The 19,418-nt window shown below is 40.4% G+C and overlaps 1 protein-coding gene across 2 annotated transcripts in view; it reads right to left on the bottom strand.

Annotated features, from left to right (window-relative positions):
- LOC111867348 (putative protein kinase C delta type homolog) overlaps positions 1-19,383 on the bottom strand; it is a 182,263-nt gene extending 162,880 nt beyond the window's left edge. The window contains exon 1 of one of the 2 annotated variants that reach the window (XM_023857125.2): positions 18,657-19,383. In XM_023857125.2, coding sequence (XP_023712893.1) covers positions 18,657-18,797 — 141 coding nt within the window. In that variant the 5' untranslated portion in view covers positions 18,798-19,383. The remainder of the gene's footprint in view (positions 1-18,656) is intronic. The other variant, XM_023857124.2, reaches the window with a different exon arrangement.
- Positions 19,384-19,418: the final 35 nt, after the last annotated feature.

The following is a 19,418-nucleotide window of genomic DNA, read 5'->3' as shown; positions in this document are numbered from 1 at the left end:
GGTTACTGCCGTGGTAGCGAATACTACTAGAAATAGGGCACATCTGCTGTACTGAGCCTGGATTGACAGAAGCCTTGTATATATTGTACATAGAAATAGGAATTAAGATTACATTGTAAATAGACAAATGACAGACCCGACCTCTCGTCAGAGAGGGCGCCTCAAATGGACAGGACAGTAACTTTCATATAAGGAAAAAACAAAAAGAAAAAATCTGCTCATGAGCCCCACCCGGGGCTCGACACCAAGACAGACAGAATGACTGACCGTCAGTCGCAATGTGACTTGGACTTGGACTTGAATAGGGGTTGTCCATTGCTTGGGGTTAGCTTTCTCTAAGAGACTCAACATAACAGGAGTTTTCATCCCCTCACATTAGGACGGAAACAGACCGAGTTTCTAGAATACCGGACGATGGACAAAGTCCAAAACACCAGTAACTCTGGTTTCTTTATACTCAGTATTTTTATACATCCTCAAAGCATATAATTCATAGGTGTGAGGTTTGGAGAACGAGGTGTCCAAGAAATTTGTACACCTTAACTTATCCATGAACCCAAAAAAAATGTCCATTCTGTCCTCTACAGCAGGAAATGAAGCGCTCCAACTTGCTGACACAGCAGAGCGATCTACTGGCACGGGCACAGGTGATTATGGGCTTTGTCACAGCAGAGCCATCTACTGGCACGGGCACAGGTGATTATGGGCTTTGTCACAGCAGAGCCATCTACTGGCACGGGCACAGGTGATTATGGGCTTTGTCACAGCAGAGCCATCTACTGGCACGGGCACAGGTGATTATGGGCTTTGTCACAGCAGAGCCATCTACTGGCACGGGCACAGGTGATTATGGGCTTTGTCACAGCAGAGCCATCTACTGGCACGGGCACAGGTGATTATGGGCTTTGTCACAGCAGAGCCATCTACTGGCACGGGCACAGGTGATTATGGGCTTTGTCACAGCAGAGCCATCTACTGGCACGGGCACAGGTGATTATGGGCTTTGTATATACGTGTATTAACATTAAGAATGCCAACCTTACAAGGCCATGCTTCTTTCTCGTAAAGCACTCTGAATAGCGAGATGAACCATTATCCACAGAAATATGGCTACAAGAAATACGCCCGTGGATTATTTTGAACTGTGAAATACGTAAGCGGAATGCGTATCCCTTGAGTCGCTCTCAAAATCACTCAGAACTGAAGTTCTCTCTTACAAATATTAAGTACCATTTCCCATTAAGATCACCAGACAGCGGTGAAATGACTACAACTCTAGCTATTTCGCATGGGTAAGAGCCGTTTGATAAAGAATAAACAAAAACTAACTCCGTGGCCTGTAGTCCGCAAGCGAACTATACCGACCGAACGGCCGCCGCTTGTCGGCGAAGTTAGTGTCAACTTTTGCGGATAGAGGGTGTCGCGTGGTCAACGCAACGGATTACCACGGCCGTTAATCTCGGCTTTCTAGACCGGAGGTGCTATTTCCTTGAAATAGCTCAATTATCCTCACAAAGATGAGAGGACCCCGTTCGGGACCCACTACTTCTCAGAAAATCTGGAGCACCGGGAACTGAATCCGGTACCTCTGGATCTGTAGGCAGGAACTCTGACCACTAGACCACAGAGGCGGTCAGAGTCATTTGATGTAGGTCTAAATATTCGCCATTTCTGGTCTAGGTATTCTTTACGAATTTTGGGATGGGAGGTTGTCCGACATACACGTATCTAGGTGAACAGTATTCGTAACAGTGCTTAAAACAGAGAAAATGGTCAGGTAAGGTAAAGCTATCCCTGTAACAGGCCGTTGAGGCCCAGGGTTTTTCAGCCTTACGCGCCGGCCACCCTTTATCCTCCAGGAAGATTACTGGTATTCATTTCTCTTAGAGGCTGAGTCGACCCCAAGGCCAGAGTGCAGGCTGGAAGGATTAGGTCAACTGAAAGAAATCCAATAACCTCATCGAGACTCGAATCCGCGACCATCCGGCTTGTAGCATAATGCTCCAACCAACTATGCTATTGCGTGTACCTCTTAAAACTAAGAAACAAACAAGAAATTTATCATGAATTTTACTTCCACTGATTAGCCAAACGTGATCAGTTTAGGACTACCATTATTATCCTGAATTTGAAAGGGTTCCCAGAGCCAAAACAATTTTCATCGTAGACTTATTTATTACATTTCCCACTTGCACTATAATTGAAATCATTGTTGAATATGGCAATATACCGATTTAAGTTTCGTCATCTTCGCACAGAGAGAGAGGGAGTTAGTATAAATATTTCAAAGTTGCATATTAATATTGCCAAAAATCTTCTGTAATATGTGTAACACGTACAGATTAAAGACTCGCCTCCATCTTGTGCCGAGGTCGAGAAGTGGGGAGCTACACCTCCGCTCCGACACACATCTTCATGGCTTAGTGCTTGATTATGGTTTAAAGAAGAACAATTTCTGAAGATGCTCCACGCTTGTCTGTGACACACCAAGGTTCCAGCTGGTGCGATAAGCTGATCTGTCCCCGTTACACAGTTTCATTGCTTTCTGCTTGACAGCTTCTGTCCAGTGACTCAGAGAGCAGCCGGTGGAAACGAAGGGTTTTCCCCACTCAAGTACACATCACCCATTGTGAGTATTCTTACACAATGCGTCCTAGATCTGTACCGCGCCTGATTTCTTTAAACGAAAAACACGCAGTATATTCTTAATGGGCCGGTAAAAGATGATATTTTAATTTTCACTATTGCAGCGCCCTCTACATAGCACGTACAATTTTTATTGCTTCTTATAAATGTTATATTTGAGTTCTGTTGATTAATTATTTGTTCTGTTTCCGGTTATGAAAGCTTTACTTAAAAGTGAAGACTTGATTGAAGAAAGAGTGGAAATGGTGTGTTTAGTTCACGAAAGACCATATACAGGACAAACTAATACAAATATTATCCATCGTCCTGTTTTTATTTGGAACACAAAGTTTCGGAGACTGGATTCTGCCTCAATTTCTAGATAAACCTATTCTGTTGGGCCCAACCGATAAAGCTAGTCCCTATCTTCGGGCCAATTCGTAACGACATTCAAGCAAGAATTCGTTAAGATGCTTCTTCCACAACGATAATACTGAGGTGAATCTACACGCGTAACGGGCCGTGAAGGCCCATAGGGGTGTGAGACGTCGAGGCTCCTACGTTTTCTCTAGACAATCGGCTCACAGATGGCCGTAAGTTTGTCAGCCTTACGCGCCGGTCGCCCTTTGTCCCCCAGGAAGATTCCTAGTACTCATTTCTGTTAGAGGCTGATTCAACCCCAGAGTCTGGAAGGATTAGGTCAATTGAAAATATCCACCCTATCGGGACTCGAACCCGCGAAATTCCAGCTTGTAGCATAAGTGCCTTAACCAACTAGGCTACTGCGTGCCCCGATAATACTGAGGTGAGAGCGCAAATTATTCGATACAGGAAGTGTCAAGACGAGAAAGGTCCTGAATAAAAGAATAGGACACTTGTTACTTCGCGATTCTGTTAACTGTGCCCAATTCATTGAGGGCTCCTACTCCCTATATCGATTTACTCAATTTTGTATGCTTCATGCACGAGGCAGTGCCGTACCCGGAAACGCCGGTCTTTCCTGGGGTAAAATTCCTAAATCGAAGGGGTATCTATTTTCACTTCCTCTAGAGCACTCCTTGTAATTGAGTGTCCTCCTTCCTCTCTCAGACATTTAACTTCAGAACCAAGGATGACTATTCTGAAGTAGCTTTAGTTGATACTGTGGCGTATAGACCCGTTGCTAGGTAACGACCGAAAAACAAACGAGATAACAGCTATTGCTAAGCAGCTGGCTGGAAAGCAGTGTTTTGTGCACTGTTCGCGCCGATGACTGCGTACACAATAATGAATACAGCAACAGAGGAACGGTGTCTCTTTGTGATCTGTTCCGACCGTTTATAAGCGGGACAAAATTCAGAGATGTCAGTCAGTGAAGAGAACAGTAGAAGTCTACTGTGAGATAGCAGCCAGCCTTGAAGTTGGACAGTTATGGGATATTCGTCAGTCAGTAAGGACGTAAGCAGAGGTCACTGTCAAAGCCATTATCAGGAAACGACTAGTGAAGACATAGAAGACTTTATGTTTGCTGCAGTTACAGGAATATTAGAGTGTGTAAAATAGTGAGGCTGTTACCTGTAATTACGAATTGTGTTTAAGTGGTCAATAAATCGAGTCAGAAATCCAAACCCCGTCTATATTCACTCATATGTACATGTGACAATATTAACGATGGATTTATAATGCGACGAAGGGCATTTCGAAATTTTCGTAAACTGATAAAACATAAAATCCATCTCGTCTACAGGCCCAGCAACTCTGAGGAACTTCTCATTTCAGTAATTTCTTCTGTAGTTTTAGCAATAAATGCCTCAACTAGTGCTTCCAGTTTCCTCTGCATATGTTCTAATATCGTTTTCAAATCGGAACATCATTCCAGCCATTTTCGTAATAATTTTATAATCTAAAATTTGTGAATACGATATAACAATTATTGTGTTTTTGGACATTGTCCACCGTCCTGTTTTTTTTATTTCAAGAAACGTTTCGGAGACTAGATTCTGTATCCGTCTTCAGGTAAAAACACCATCTGGTGTCCATAAATAGGTACTAGCTCTGTCGATTGGACCCAACTGAGTAGGTCTTTACCTGAAGACGGAGAGATAATCCAGTCTCCGAAACGTTGTTTTAAATAAAAAACAAGATGATTGATAACGTCTAAAAGCAAACGAATCGCAATAATTTTGTTTGCTCCCTGAAGTTACTTCCAAGCGTCGGTTAACGTGTAAGTAATATGTTAGGTGAGTTATTCTCAGCCACCAGTTAAATGTATCCAGTAGTGTGCCCGCGCCATAGCTCAAGCGGTTAGTCGCTGGCTTCCCACCGCGGCAGCCCGGGTTCAATCCCGGGTCTGGTCGAGTGGGATTTGTGGTGGACACAGTAACGCTGGGGCGAGTTTTCTCCGAGTACTTCGGTTTCCCCTGCTAATCTTCATTCCACCAAATTCTCCATCATCATAATCACCCGGGGCAGGCTACAATAGGCCAATCAGTGGCCGCCGTCCCGAGTGGACCCAGTTGGACTCCACCCCCCACTAAGCGAATTAAAAAACATTTAAATGTATCCACTTCAGTAGCTGCAGCATCATTTTAACGAACGAAGTTGAGAACAACTAGACTGAGTTCATTTCGAAGGCAGCACAAGAATGAAATGAGGGCCACTTAATATTGCTGCTTAACAAAATAAACACTATGAAGGAGACAGTAATTCTTCCCTTGTCCGAAAGAAGGCGCGAATGTGTGAATATGTCTTTTTTCCCACAATAAAAAAAAAGCTATTGCATACAATGATCACAAAACACATGCGATTCAGATATTATTGCGTACATATGTGAGACTTGTAAGCTTGACACCGAAACGCAACTTAATAGGAGACTGGGTGGGCCCCAGTGCCGGTGTGAAAATTGCAGAAAAGAGAAAAATTTCTTGCCCTTGTCGGAACTCGAACCCCGTTTCCTTCGCCTTCGAGCCCATCGCTATACCGACTGAGCTATCCAGTCTCCTGCAGGAAAATAAACTCCACTGAGTTAAGCAAATAATGGAGCGTAGTGTGCAAGTAATCGTAAACACACGAGTGTCTTAAACTCGAACCAAAATTTGTCTCTCAAATTCAGCAAAATCGAACTTAATGAAAAGCGTATATATTTAACATAAACATTTATGTACACAGTGGATATGTTTATTGTCTACTGTTACGTTTAATGCCTTGTGCACAGAGGTTATGTTCGGAACAATTATTAATCTTGATCTTAACAAAATTAAACAGAATGCCGTAAACATTAATAATTGATGGATTTGTGCATTATTTTCTCTACTTATCTTCACGATTTGGGTATAATTTTATTTTCTTTAAGATGAAAGCTGTAAATACGAAGGGCTGTTCTCTTCTGGGTAATTTCTCTGTTGCGCAATGGACTAGCGAATGAACACTCAGCCGTCACTTGTGCTTGTTACGATCCAAAGAAAATAATACGCGTAACGTTTGAAACAACAGAGGCGACGGATAAAACTGAAGATAATCTATTACACTTTGGCTATATCTATCGATTTCAAGGCTCAAGAAACAATGTAGGAAGCTCGGGTCATTATCGCACTAAAATAATTTTCTATTGGCTCGACCTTGGAGACCCAGTTCCTACAAACATCAGGCCATTGCGAACAGAAACCACTCACACTCTGAAGGTTGCTGGCGATGTGCAACACTCGGGATTAGCGAGATTTGACCTTTGTCCATCGCCCGGTAGTCTAAAAGAAAGCAAAATAACACAATGTTTCGGAAACTGGATCTGTTTCCGTCTTCAGGTTCCGATCATTAGCTTTTTTAAAATACCGGACGATGAACAAATCCTAAAAAAAACCACTAATACCGATAAACTACTAGGCAAAACAGTAATAATAATAATAGGCTGATTAATGAGATAATAAAAGAGTACCGGAAATAAACTATCGGGGGACGTCTGAAGAGATTTCTCTCAGCTTACACAGCACCACAGAAACATTTCGAGTCTGAGGTAACAAGAGGAGGGGAACACAGTGGCTGCGCGGTCTAAGGCACCCCATTCGAGGCATGGATGTATGTCTGTGCTGTCCCATGTGAGGTAACGGGCTTGCGATATGCTGATCCCCAGTCCAAGGAGTCCTACCGACTGTGTATAGGACTCATACTACAGACCAGAGAGCCTAAACCTTTAAGGCAAGAGGAAGATGAAGAACTGGATGAGAATGTAAGTANCGTGAAAGCCTCAAATCTTACATAAAAAACTTGAACTTTAGAATATTTCGACCTGGCATTAGCATGTGTGCAGTAAATAGAGCACAGAAATTGCAATAAGTCTTCATAAGTATGATCACATGTATTGTATGCCATGGATTGTCTTTATTTTTATGAAAGCTGCTCAATTTTTTTAGATTTATGGAAATGTGTTAAAATATGGCTATCTCCAGTAACCTTTTGTTTAATATCAATTGTAGCCCAGAATAAAAAATAAGGCCTAAAAGTCTTTCGTGTAACTCTAACACAGAAGGTCAAAAAGAATTCAGGATTTTTCTGAAAATTTCCGAGATTCGGGTAACAGTAGAAGGGGTCATTGTAAAGTATAAAATATCATACATACTTTAAAACCCCAGAGCCAGTCTGGCAGACGTGGAGAAAAGAAACGTTTTGACATTACCGGGATTCGAAATCCGAACCTTCGATTGTCTAACCCAGTCGTTCTGAAGGGGTCTATACTGTATTTCTGAAGGGCCACAGGCAAAAGTAGGAAAAATGGGGGCCATGGAAACTGTTAAGTGAGCCACGAAAATTTCACTTCTAAAATACAGGGTTAGCCTAAAAGAAACGGACAGTTTAAATGCCCAAAAAATTCGACAACACGTGCAAGTTTAGAACTTCAAGTTCCACAAAAGACTGTGTGGAATATCTTGCGTAAACGTTTACGAATATTCCCCCCCTTTTTTTTTTCCCTTAGCACTACAGCCCCAGTGGGCCTAGGCCTACCTCCATGAACTTCTCCGTTCACTTCGGGTTTTCTAGATCTTACACATTCGGTAGGACTCCTTGGGCGGGTGATCAGCTCGTCGCAAGGCCTCTACCTGTACACAAACACAGAAAACCACACACACAAACTAAACATCCATGCCCTGAGTGGGATTCGAACCCACGATCCCGGTTTCCAAGCGAGCGAAGACAGTACATGCCTTAGACCGCTCGGCTACGGTGACCGGCCGAATGTTCCCTTACCGGTTGCAATTATTGCAGAACCTCACTGAAAACGACAAAATCCTCCGTCACTCATTCTGTATGGACATGCAGCAACGGAAGGAAGTAATGATTTCTTTAGCCGGCAGTTTTCGGTGACGAATCAACATTCCACACTAGTGGTACGGTGAACAAACACAACGTTCGTATATGGGGAACTGAAAACTTGAGAGCCGTAGTAGAGCATGTGAGGGATTCACCTAAAGTGAACGTTTTTGTGCAGTATCCCATTCTTTTTCCAGGAAAAAACAGTGCGAGGAATAACCTACCTAGACATGCTACATCAGTGGCTGGTGCCTCAACCACAAGAAGACAATGACAATTTCATTTTTGTCCAAGATGGCGCTCCGCCACACTGGCACTTTGAAGTTAGAAATTACCTGGACGAAAAACTACCTCGGAGTTGGATTGGACGTCCAACCACCCAGAACATGGCTCTTACATGTTGGTCACCAAGAAGTCCGGATTTAACACCCTGTGACTACTTCCTATAGGGCTACATAAAGGACAGAGTTTAGGTTCCCCCCCTCCCCCCAAAGTGCGGACGATCTTAAACACCGCATCACAGTAGCTGCTGCGACTGTTGACGTGGACATGCTGAGAAGCGTTTGGGAAGAACTGGACTATCGCATTGATATTTGTCGTGTTACAAAAGGGTCACACATAGAACACTTGTAACTTACCCATGTAAACTTCAGGGCGTATCTCGGCCATGCTATTAAAACGCTCCTTTCTGCAAAACTTTGAAAGTGTCTATTTCTTTTAGGCTAACCCTGTATAATTATCAACAATTTAAAAAAATAAAAATGACAGATGATCAGTACATATAATAACACAGTAACTCAACATCTCGTCGCTGGCTTCTCACTGCAGCTGCCCGGGTTCGATCCCGGGTCTGGTCAAGTGGGATTTGTGGTGGACAAAGTGGCGGTGGGGCGGGTTTTCTCCAAGTATTTTGGTTTCCTCTGCCAATTCCACCAAATTCTCCATCATCATAATCACCCGGGGCAGGATACAACAGGCCAATCAGTGGCCGCCGTGACGAGTGGACCCAGTTGGATTCCAAACCCCACTAAGCGAATAAAAAAAAAAAACAACTCAATATCTCTGTTTTTGTGCAGACTACTTAGAAGGGACGGAACCTGTTCTACTTAAACCACAACTTAGATCTGGGAATTCCAAGTACTGTTAAACAGGTAGTCACCTTCTCGGAGCGGGCAAAGCCCTAACAAAATGGTTAAATTGAAAAAATGATCCTTTATTTTCCTAAATATCCCCCACTCTTCTCTCCGACATCTTTCGGTAATTTTCGGGTTTTCTTCAATTCAGTATTCGGAGTGTTTGGAAGAAAACGTTTTCTGCGCAAGTTCTATTATTGTGACATTTACCTAGTTTGAAGGAAAATTACAAACTTCAGCTGCTATTTTTCGATAACTAAGCATTACATTTCATAACAACTTCAACTTTCAATACAAATAAATTATCAGCTTTCAATAGAATCTCAATACCCTTCCTCTACAAAAGAAAAATATTGTGAACTGATTACAGCAGTAATATTTTTTGTTATGAGCATAATTATATATTGGGAAAGGTAAAGGTAAAATTGCACCTGTGTTTAGCTAATCAAACACCGCGACATGAAACGGTATAGAGGAGCGGATGTATAGATTCACCTCGGCATTAGACGAAGGTGAGTGGCTAGTTTCACGCCCCTGCCGCTTAACCACCGGAGAAAGAGCCCCCGGTACCCGTTAGCTAGGAGGCTGGGTCGACCCCAGAGCCGGTCTGGGCGACATGGTCATTTCAACTTCATATAATTACATATTGTAAAGAAATAAAATATTATATGAGTAAAAATTCTATCATAAATAAAGAGTGTAGTTAATAAACCCTTGTTTTATTATTAACATTACCTGCATTGTAATCAATACAAGTGCAGTAGATAAAGTACGAATTTATTATGAATATTACATTTATTATAATTAAAGAATACACGTTTGAGGGGTGGGGACCACAGAAATGAACGAAATTCAGAAGTGGGCCATGAGCGTAAAAAGATTGAGAACCACTGGTCTAGCACGTAGCCAGTCGCTATCACGGCTCTACCAACTGAAGGGTAGAAGGGGAAAAAGAGTACGGTCCACAGAAATTTTCTACAAGAGCAAGTTTAAATTTTAAGTTAAATGTGTCTTTCTTTCAAGAAATACTCTATTTTTTAAAGTTTACAAGTGGAGCATATTGCTCTATTGTCTGTAATATTTCGGCAGATAATAGTATTTCCATCCAGCTAGCCAATGGCGGTGTCAGGTTCTTTGACGCCTTTGATGGATTAAACCCCCCACCGTATATTTTAAATTGCAAAAATAATTGTTTTATCATGTCACTTTTTAATTTAACTCGCCACTTGGGGATCCGAATGCAAACCGTTCAAAATGGCTCGACAAGTCAAAAAGGCCTGTTAGGTTTAGAGAATATAGACCGTAACTGTGCAGCTCACTCATATGTGTATAATCAAGTTTCGTAAAGATCCACCTAAAAGCAATCTTACATATTTAAACGCTTAGTTATGCCGCAGTTCCTCGCCAGTTGCAAGGAGTTAACGGGAACGCCGATGGAGGCACCATATGACGGCTCAATTACAAAGCTGCTAACAAGGGTCACATGAGAAGAAAGTCCGTACAGTGGACATACACGTAAGTACAACTCAGCAGTGGAGCTGCCACCAACTGCCACTCGGGAATGGTCCATGCTGTTTCCGGATACACGACCAGATTTAGTGTTGGTCTCACGGCTATATTCAAACGAGGAAAAATAAGCCAGGGTAGGGGCTTGATATTTTCGATTCTGCTGAAGCAATGGCTTCAAAACCAATGAAACCAGAGTATGTGGTCGAATTAATCCAATGACTGGATAAGAGTCTGGGAAAGACAACCAAATTAATTTACTGAGTCATATAAATCAATGTATAAAACTAAATATTTTAATAAATAAATAAAATGCGTATGTTACGTCTGGTATAGCTAGTTCGGTGTTAAGATTTGTAATCGTATTTTTACTGGCGGCAGGCCGAGGGTAAATGACGAAATAGTGGAATGGGTTTCCTGCGACCGTCTAAAAGAAGTCGACAGTCAGGGTCAACATAAAATTAACAATACTGGATCCTATTGTCCTATAACAAACAGAAGGCTAAGCAAGTTACAGCTTAAACTTGACCACTGTGTCCATTCTGTTGCCCATTCCGCGACATGCTCATTTCCATTGTACGAACGGCACTGGCAAAACTGTCTGAAAATGATGTCAGATATTCTCCTACTTGTACAGTATACCGGGGGGGGGGGACTTGATAATTGCCTTGATTTCTCGCCGTTGAATTATAGTACAGTGTATAGTGTTGGAAGATTTCTGAAAAAAAGAATCACGCTCTACAAGATTCAAATTAATGCGGAAAATGACACAGAAAGGTGCAGACTTCGATCCGTCGTCATGAAATAACTACTGTACTGATTCTTCCTTTTATTATGTGTTTATGTCGCCATCTGTTGTTTAATTCTAGTATTACTTCGAATATCGGGTTATGGGTGTCGATGTATGTGTCGTTCATTTGTAATCCATCTTTACTCGTTTTACGTATTACTCTAGTGTGTTCAAACGTTTCTCTTTTTTTATCTATTTCTCTATTCAGTATATAATTTACTATTGAAAAAGAACAACACAATTCCATCAATTTCGTGGATCTTATAGTATATCGAAAAAGAACAAAACTAGAATTTGGGATACGTAGGAAACCTACACAGATACCGTAATACCAAATGACTCATGCCACCCACATGAGCATAAAATAGCAAGCATTAACTACTTAATGAACGGAGTGAATATATATCCAATAACAAATGAAGCAAATAAAAAATTAACTAAACATTATACAAGACAGATTATATAACAATTAATATGATAGAAACTTAAGCATAAGTCATTCAAGAAAACACAAAGACAACAAAAATACAAGCCCACAACACCAAATAACGAAATGCGACATTTTTAAGTACTACGGAAAAGAAACAAAAGATATTACGAGAATTTTTAAAGAAACAAGTATAAAATTTGCATTCCGAACAAAAGACACAATACAAAACCGAGGAAACACTCGTCCGCAAATAGATGGGTACAAAAAAAAAGTAGCGTATATAAGATGAGATATATGGATTGCTCACCAAAATACACAGGGCGAACAGGCCGAACAGCCCAGGCCAGATATAAAGAGCATATACAGGCAATAAGGAATAACCAAGGCAACAGGACATGCATATGGGAGTCATCCATTCATCTGTAATCTGTCAAGACGACAGGTCCACAGTCTCTTCCAAAACAGTTCCTCCACTTGATGCGATCTAGAGCTCTCTCCTTCAAATGAAAATATCCTCTTCTGTCCCCACGGTCATCCAGCATCTTCTTACGTCTTCTGGTCACTTCTATCCACCCCTCTATCTTTCCTTCAATAACTTCTTTTGGAAGGCAGTTACTGCGTAAGATATGACCAATCCAAATAGCCTTCCGTTTTCCTAGTTCCTGTAGGATATTTCTCTGCTCACTGACCCTAAATAACACTTCTTCATTTCTCACATAATCGGTCCAGCTGATCTTCTCCATCCTTCTCCAACACCACATTTTGAAGCTTTCCAGGTGTTTCTGATCTACTGCCCTAAGTGTCCAAGTTTCAGCCCCATACAGAGCTATGCTCCAAATGTAGCATTTCACTAGTTTCTTTCTCAAATTTAAGTCCAATTTGCTGGTAAAAAGATTCTTCTTCTTGCTAAATGCAGCTTTTGCCATGGCAATCCTAGATTTAATTTCACACGTACACCTTCCATCATCTGTTAACAAGCTACCCAAATATTTAAAACATTTCACATTCTCCAGTTGTTTTTGGTCTAGCTTTATTGTGACTGGGGTTGGTTGTCTCGAAATTTTCATTACTTTTGTTTTTGCCACATTCATTTCCATTCCATAGCACCTTCCAATTTCGATTAGTCTATCAATCATACTCTGTAGCATAGTTTCTTCCTTAGCCATTAACACAAGGTCATCTGCATATTTCACAGTTTGAATAAATTGCCCTCCTAATTTGAAGTCTCCAAGCCCGTCCAGAGCTCCTTTGGTAAGGCATTCGCTGTACAAGTTGAACAAAATTGGTGATAAACAGCATCCTTGTCGAACTCCTCTTCCAATCTGCACACTTCTTGTCTCCCTTCTGTCCAGTCGCACTCTAACTTTCTGATCCATGTACAGTTTACTAATCAATCTTCTTTCACGCCAATCGATACCTGTTTCCTTTAGGATCTGCATTAATTTGGTCCAATTTACACGGTCAAATGCCTTCTGCCAGTCTATAAAGCAAGCACACAGTTCTTCATCTATCTCCAAAGTTCGTTCTGCTATAATTCTCATCATCCCAATTGCATCCCTGGTTCCTTTTCCTCTTCTAAATCCAAACTGATCCTCTCCAAGTATATCCTCTAGTTTCCTTTCAATTCTTCTTTTAAGTATCTTAACTAACATTATGAAAGTCCTAAAAATATACAGAAAAGTAAACCACCTGAACACACTGGAGAAATACCATACGTATAAAACGAGTAAAGATTGACTACAAATGAACAACAGATACATCGACGCCCAGATTGCAATATCTGAAGTAATACAAGAATTAAACAACAGATAGCGACATAAACCATATTATAAAAGTAAGAACCAGAGAGCCCACTGTTCAGGCCATTTTTGCATATATATAATTTTTTCCCAGATAAAAAATGAAGGATCAGTCCAACTCAGCAAACATTCGAGGAAAAGACACGCAGCAAAAAAAAAAAAAAACAACTAGAGAGAACACAACCCACCAACTCAAGTAAGTACACAAATAAGCAATCATACGACACATAAGAAAATTCGCATACATGAATTGTAATGGAAAATTCACATAAGTTACAGACACATGTGTGCATCGAGAGGACCTATATATATTGGCCCACATAACCAGCAACAGAAGACGGCAGTTTCCTCGCCAAGATTTTAACACCTGATGATGACCACACTGGTCAGAACAGAACATAATGTTGCACGTGAGACTGTAACTAATCGACATCAAGTATCACAACCAAATTTAACGCAGAACTATTTAGCAGTTACCGAGTTTCTTTTTCTCATGCGTATGGACAGACGGTGACATTAAGCTTTTCGCTGCGAACGCGATAACACCTGCAAGTGGAATTATGTGCGTAGTTGGACAAGCTGGAGAACTGGTTAATACCTCCTTTTGATTAAGACTTCAGGAAAACAAGTATTTTTCAAATAGGATTCAGGTTTATTTTCAGATTATCTCGTTCATCTTACAAGCTTATTTCATAACATCCTTATGACAGGCCGTGAAGGCCCATAGGGTTGTGAGACGTCGAGGCTCCCACATTTTTTCCAGACAATCGGTTCACGGATGGAGGTGGGGGTGTCAGCCTTACGCACCGGCCGCATTTTACCCCCCAGGAAGATTCCTGGTACTCATTTCTGTTAGACGCTGATTGGACCCAAGGGCCATAGTACGGCTCAAAGGGTTAGGTCAATTGCAAAATCCAAAACCTAATCGAGATTGGAACTTGCGACCTTGCGGTTTGTAGCATTAGTGCCTCAACCAAATACGGTACAGCGTGCCCCAGCTTATTTCATTGTACAAATAATATCATTTCTTAACATTAATGCTTTAAAGGGCATTCATACCTTTGAGAGTAAACATCCCTGATATCACTTTGAATATGGTGAATTCCCAAGAATAAACTTTCTTTATAAGACGTGACGTTCTCACGGGGATAGCTATGTATAAAAATTACTGCCTCCTGGGATGTGACTCGTGTAGTCTGACACCATCAAAGTGAGGTTGCACGTTCCTCCTATGCGTCGGTAAACATCTCATTCCAGACGCCAAGTTACTCTGTAACTGTAGCTAACCCGAAGTCCGAAATTATAATTCGGATTTCTCTATCACTTTATTCCTGTAAATATAAGGAGAATTGAGCAATGCGGAGGATGTGACAAGGTGGACAAATTTTGTGTTACCGTATTTACGCATGTATAGGCCGCACATTTTTTGCCAAAAATTCAAGAGGAAAACTGGGGTGCGGCTTATATTCGAAATATTCGAAATCACACTTCGTTTAAAAAAATATATATATATTCATAATTAGTAATACAGGGTGTAATACTCCTGAAATAATATTCCAAGAAAATTATTTTTTCTATAATTTCTGTCTGAAAATTGTGCTGCGGCCTATACACGCACGCGGCCTATACATGCGTAAATACGGTATATGCTCTTGTTTAAGCTAGCTAGGCTATCACTGTAACAGGCCTTGGAAGCCGATAGGGTTGTGAGACTTCGAGGTTCCCACATTTTCTAGACAATCGGTTCACGGATGTAGGTGAGCCTTCAGGTGGCTGTAAAACGATTTACATGCCGTGGTGTATAGTGGAAGAGTTAAAGAGGTACAGAGGGGCATAGAAAACATTTCAGAAAGAAAGTGAAGTGCCATGTTTAGAGGTGTTTGCCATTATGAACTACGTTTTTACAGTTCATCACAATGCAAAAACATAAGAATAATTCAATGAAATAAAGATCAGAAAAGTATGATAAACTTTAGGCATGTCCTAAGCGAGCGGTTAAACAAATTTTTGTCTAATCTACACGGAAATTCGACACTGGACTGACGGTGCAATTGTCCATCTTATGTTTCGCATTGCACCTGGTCACTTCGTTCCCTGATAAAGAATAAAGTCTTCAAGTGTTCGGCTTACTCATGGCAAGTCATGCACGTTAATCCACTTAATATTACTTCGTATTGGCCATTTTTAAACGGTTAGGTTAGGTTGGAGCTCAATACTGCATCCAACTAAATGTCCATGCAGGTGTCCACTGGTAGTCCATGCGATTTCTTCTAAGAGTTTTGGGAAGAAAATACTGGGGTTGACTTTTGGTTGCAAAATATCACAAAGTCCAGAAAACGTATTCGGATTCAAGAAAAGGAAAACTTTTCGGCATTGTTGAAAAAGAAAGTATGGAAAATTCATTAAAGGGAAACAGAGATGCAAAAAGAGGATTTCAGACGCCAGCAGATACGTGACGTCGCTATCAAAGAAAATGCTGTGTCGTTTTACGAATGTTTTCACACTAGAACCGCGTCCAGATTTTTTCTTTTCTTTGAGATTTGCAGTTAAAATGTGTTTCCTTCCAGCCGTGTGTTCTATATCGATGAAACTGACACATCAGCAGTTCCCAAAAAATCGTCCAAAATAATTCGTTTGAGCATGCGTTCCTGCCTCAACATGAGGGTTATATGCTGCAACTGAGATACGATTAGTTCCAAAAGCAAGAGAGAATCCACACCTCTTGAACTCCTCCCGAAATAGTCATGGCCTCTTATCCCTCTAGATGAATGCAAAAAGAAATATGTTGCCCCATTTGGCTGGACCACTTTCTGGTGTCTGCAAAACCAACTCTGAATTATCCCGAAAGATGGAAACATACACACGAGAAAACAGAAAATAAGTATGCGACTTCTGTGTTGAAATGTGACCATTGTTTCTGAATTTATGTTCCGTTTCTGAATGTGCAACTAGTTTCATGTCTTTTATTTATACAACTTGTATCGTCAGAAGTGATTCTGGCCACTCGTTTATGTAATATGCCTTGTTCCTGATTTCTCATGAGTTCAAAGAAAATAAAGTTCGTGAAAAGAAAACACCTGTCCCCACCCATGTACCACTTTACCTTATATATATCGTGAAAAGTGAAAAATATGTACAGCTTCGAAGAAATCTTAACATTTCAAGAATCATAGAAGTTCATTTTTAGCTTTATGCGGCAAATTGTTCACAAAGCAATTTAACCCTGCTCTAAACTGAGGCACATGCCTATATGCATATATTCTACATACACTGCCAACGAAGAGTTTTGCCCCAATCTACCCTATGTCATAATGCAAATCATTTATTCTGTGGTCAGACGGAATTAAACTAACATATTGTCTGTTTGTAAATGGCACGAAAACATATATTATCTTTCATTTTCAATTATGGATGGAGACTCCTTCTCTAACCCTTAATTCACATACTATAATCCCGTCCAGTGACATACATTTCGGAATAATAATTATAAATTTCGAAAACCTCCTGTCCCGTAAAAAAGTAGTAAGCGTATTATTAATATTAAAATCATCAAACATAAAAGTATTTCTAGTAATTGTGTAAAGTAACAGACTACCACAATAATCTAGAATACAGTGTTTTAGAGATATACGCACATGATTTATTCTGAACGTCTTACAGTGCATACATTTATTCACCTTACCCTTCTCTCTTGCACTATATGTTTCAGCACTAAAGTGCCATCTTCAGGTGCTTTTCGATGTACGTCGAACTACTTCATTGCATGCCCTGTTGTCTTTATATTAAAATAACTAAAATATATATTCGCCATATATATTGATAAATTTTAAATATTAAAAATATTAAAACTGTTTAGGATTTGTCATCCTTATGTCGTATCTCAATACGCGAGTCACACCTATCTTCTTCTATCGGAGTATTCTTCCTACTTTCACGTGTGTAGAATTTATCAATATATATGACGAATATATATTTTAGTTATTTTAGTATAAAGACAACAGGGCATGCAATGAAGTAGTTCGACGTACATCGAAAAGCACCTGAAGATGGCACTTTAGTGCTGAAACATGTAGTTCAAGAGAGAAGGGTAAGGTGAATAAATGTATGCACTGTAGGACGGTCAGAATAAATCATGGACATAAATCAGTGCAACAGGACGCTAAAATATAACATTAGATATAACGCACGTTGACATCTTGGTCTGTGCGTCGCTATGTCTGGCAACATTCTGATGCGTATAAGGGTGTCAGGTTAGTCCATTAAACTTCGTTACACACGGGCTAGTTCCTCAAAGTTAACATTTGAATATAAATAAGCGTTTGTATCTTCAACGATTAAATCAGTTCCAGTAATAATGAAGTGACGGGGCCCTAATTTTGGCTCTATATTTACATGGTTTAAGAAAAGGTATGAGTAATTAAATCTTAAAGCTTATAATGCAGTTTTACCTACGCAGACAGTATTGCAACAACACAAGACTTGCAACATTGAAGAAAATAATGCCGTACATATAGAAAGAATTGCCAAAAAACAAATTCAAAACACACATTTTAAATAATTACTATTCTGTGAGGTTTAAGGTTCTTCTTGCAGCGGTGGTTATGACGAGTTCTGTCTTCTGGGATGTAACAACTTATAGTCCGTTGAAGTTCAACCAACATTTCGGAGCACCATGACGCCTCCAGCTTCACGTTCGAATAAGCCAACAAGTAAACCAGCGTGAAGATTGAGGCGATGTTCCTCTGAAACGTCGGTTGACTTTCGACGGACTACACGTCGTTATATCTCAGAAGACAGAACTCTTCAATAGCTATTCTATTCATTAACAGTTTTACTAGTTTCCCGAGGTTAGGAAGAATGATAATCTGTGAGCTACTTTCATTTAGACGATGTTTCTATATGGATTTTTATTTTTAGAATGCGCTGACACACACATCAGAGAGTGGGGAAATGTGAGGTAAAACTGGAGATGAAAGTACGGCCACACGTGCTGCTGCATCTCCCTAATTATATATAACAATCGAAACGCATGCACATAACCAAACTAAACACAAGAAACTTGAGGATACTGGAATGTGATAGAGGGGAATTACCTCCTGGTAGCTCATTCGTCCCTTTTCATAATATTTATCTTGAGTAATTCCATAGCGCTTCTGGTGAGCTGTTGCACTAGTACTCCTTTTCTTACTGTGGGCACCACCAGTAAACATCATCTTGTCCGCTAATATTCTCATTGCATCGCCGCCCTTTCACAGATCTCACACAAAACAAATAAATAAAGAACAGAAATGTCACCTGTACTTCTCTTAAACTTCCGACTTCCTTAGCTGATTCCCTACATACATTCACTAAATCATATGAAATGAAAAACCGAAGTGTCAAGCTTTCGGTGCCGGAATGTAGATAGATAATATTCTCATGATAGCGCCGCACATTCACATATTTCTCATAACCTGCTACGGAAAAAGTTACACATACTTTTGTGATATTTACTTCATACAAACGATAAAAATACACTTTCGAACACACATTTAGCAATCCTAAATTCAGCTGACATGGAGCTATCAAGCACTGGCATTGAATAACATGCAGTAAAAAAATAACAAAACAATTGAGTATCGAAAAACTTTGCCGATACATCAGCGCACTCGAACGGAGGAAAATGAGAGAATAGTAACCAGTTCTCTTCAATTGGGTTCTTTCCTTCTTCTGTGCTTTTCTTTTTTCATTCTTCTTCGCACCATTTAAACACCCAGAAGACAAATTTGGCAACGGCAAAACAGACTTAAAAAAAGAAAGGAGGCGTGCAGTGATAAACCGGATTGGTTGTGTTTCAGAATAAAATCACATGACCG

Source organism: Cryptotermes secundus, unplaced genomic scaffold (assembly GCF_002891405.2).
Source record: "Cryptotermes secundus unplaced genomic scaffold, Csec_1.0 scaffold65, whole genome shotgun sequence".
Taxonomy (NCBI): Eukaryota; Metazoa; Arthropoda; class Insecta; order Blattodea; family Kalotermitidae; genus Cryptotermes; species Cryptotermes secundus.
The sequence above is the reverse complement of the archived record's forward strand: the minus strand, read 5'-3'. Positions and strand labels throughout refer to the sequence as shown.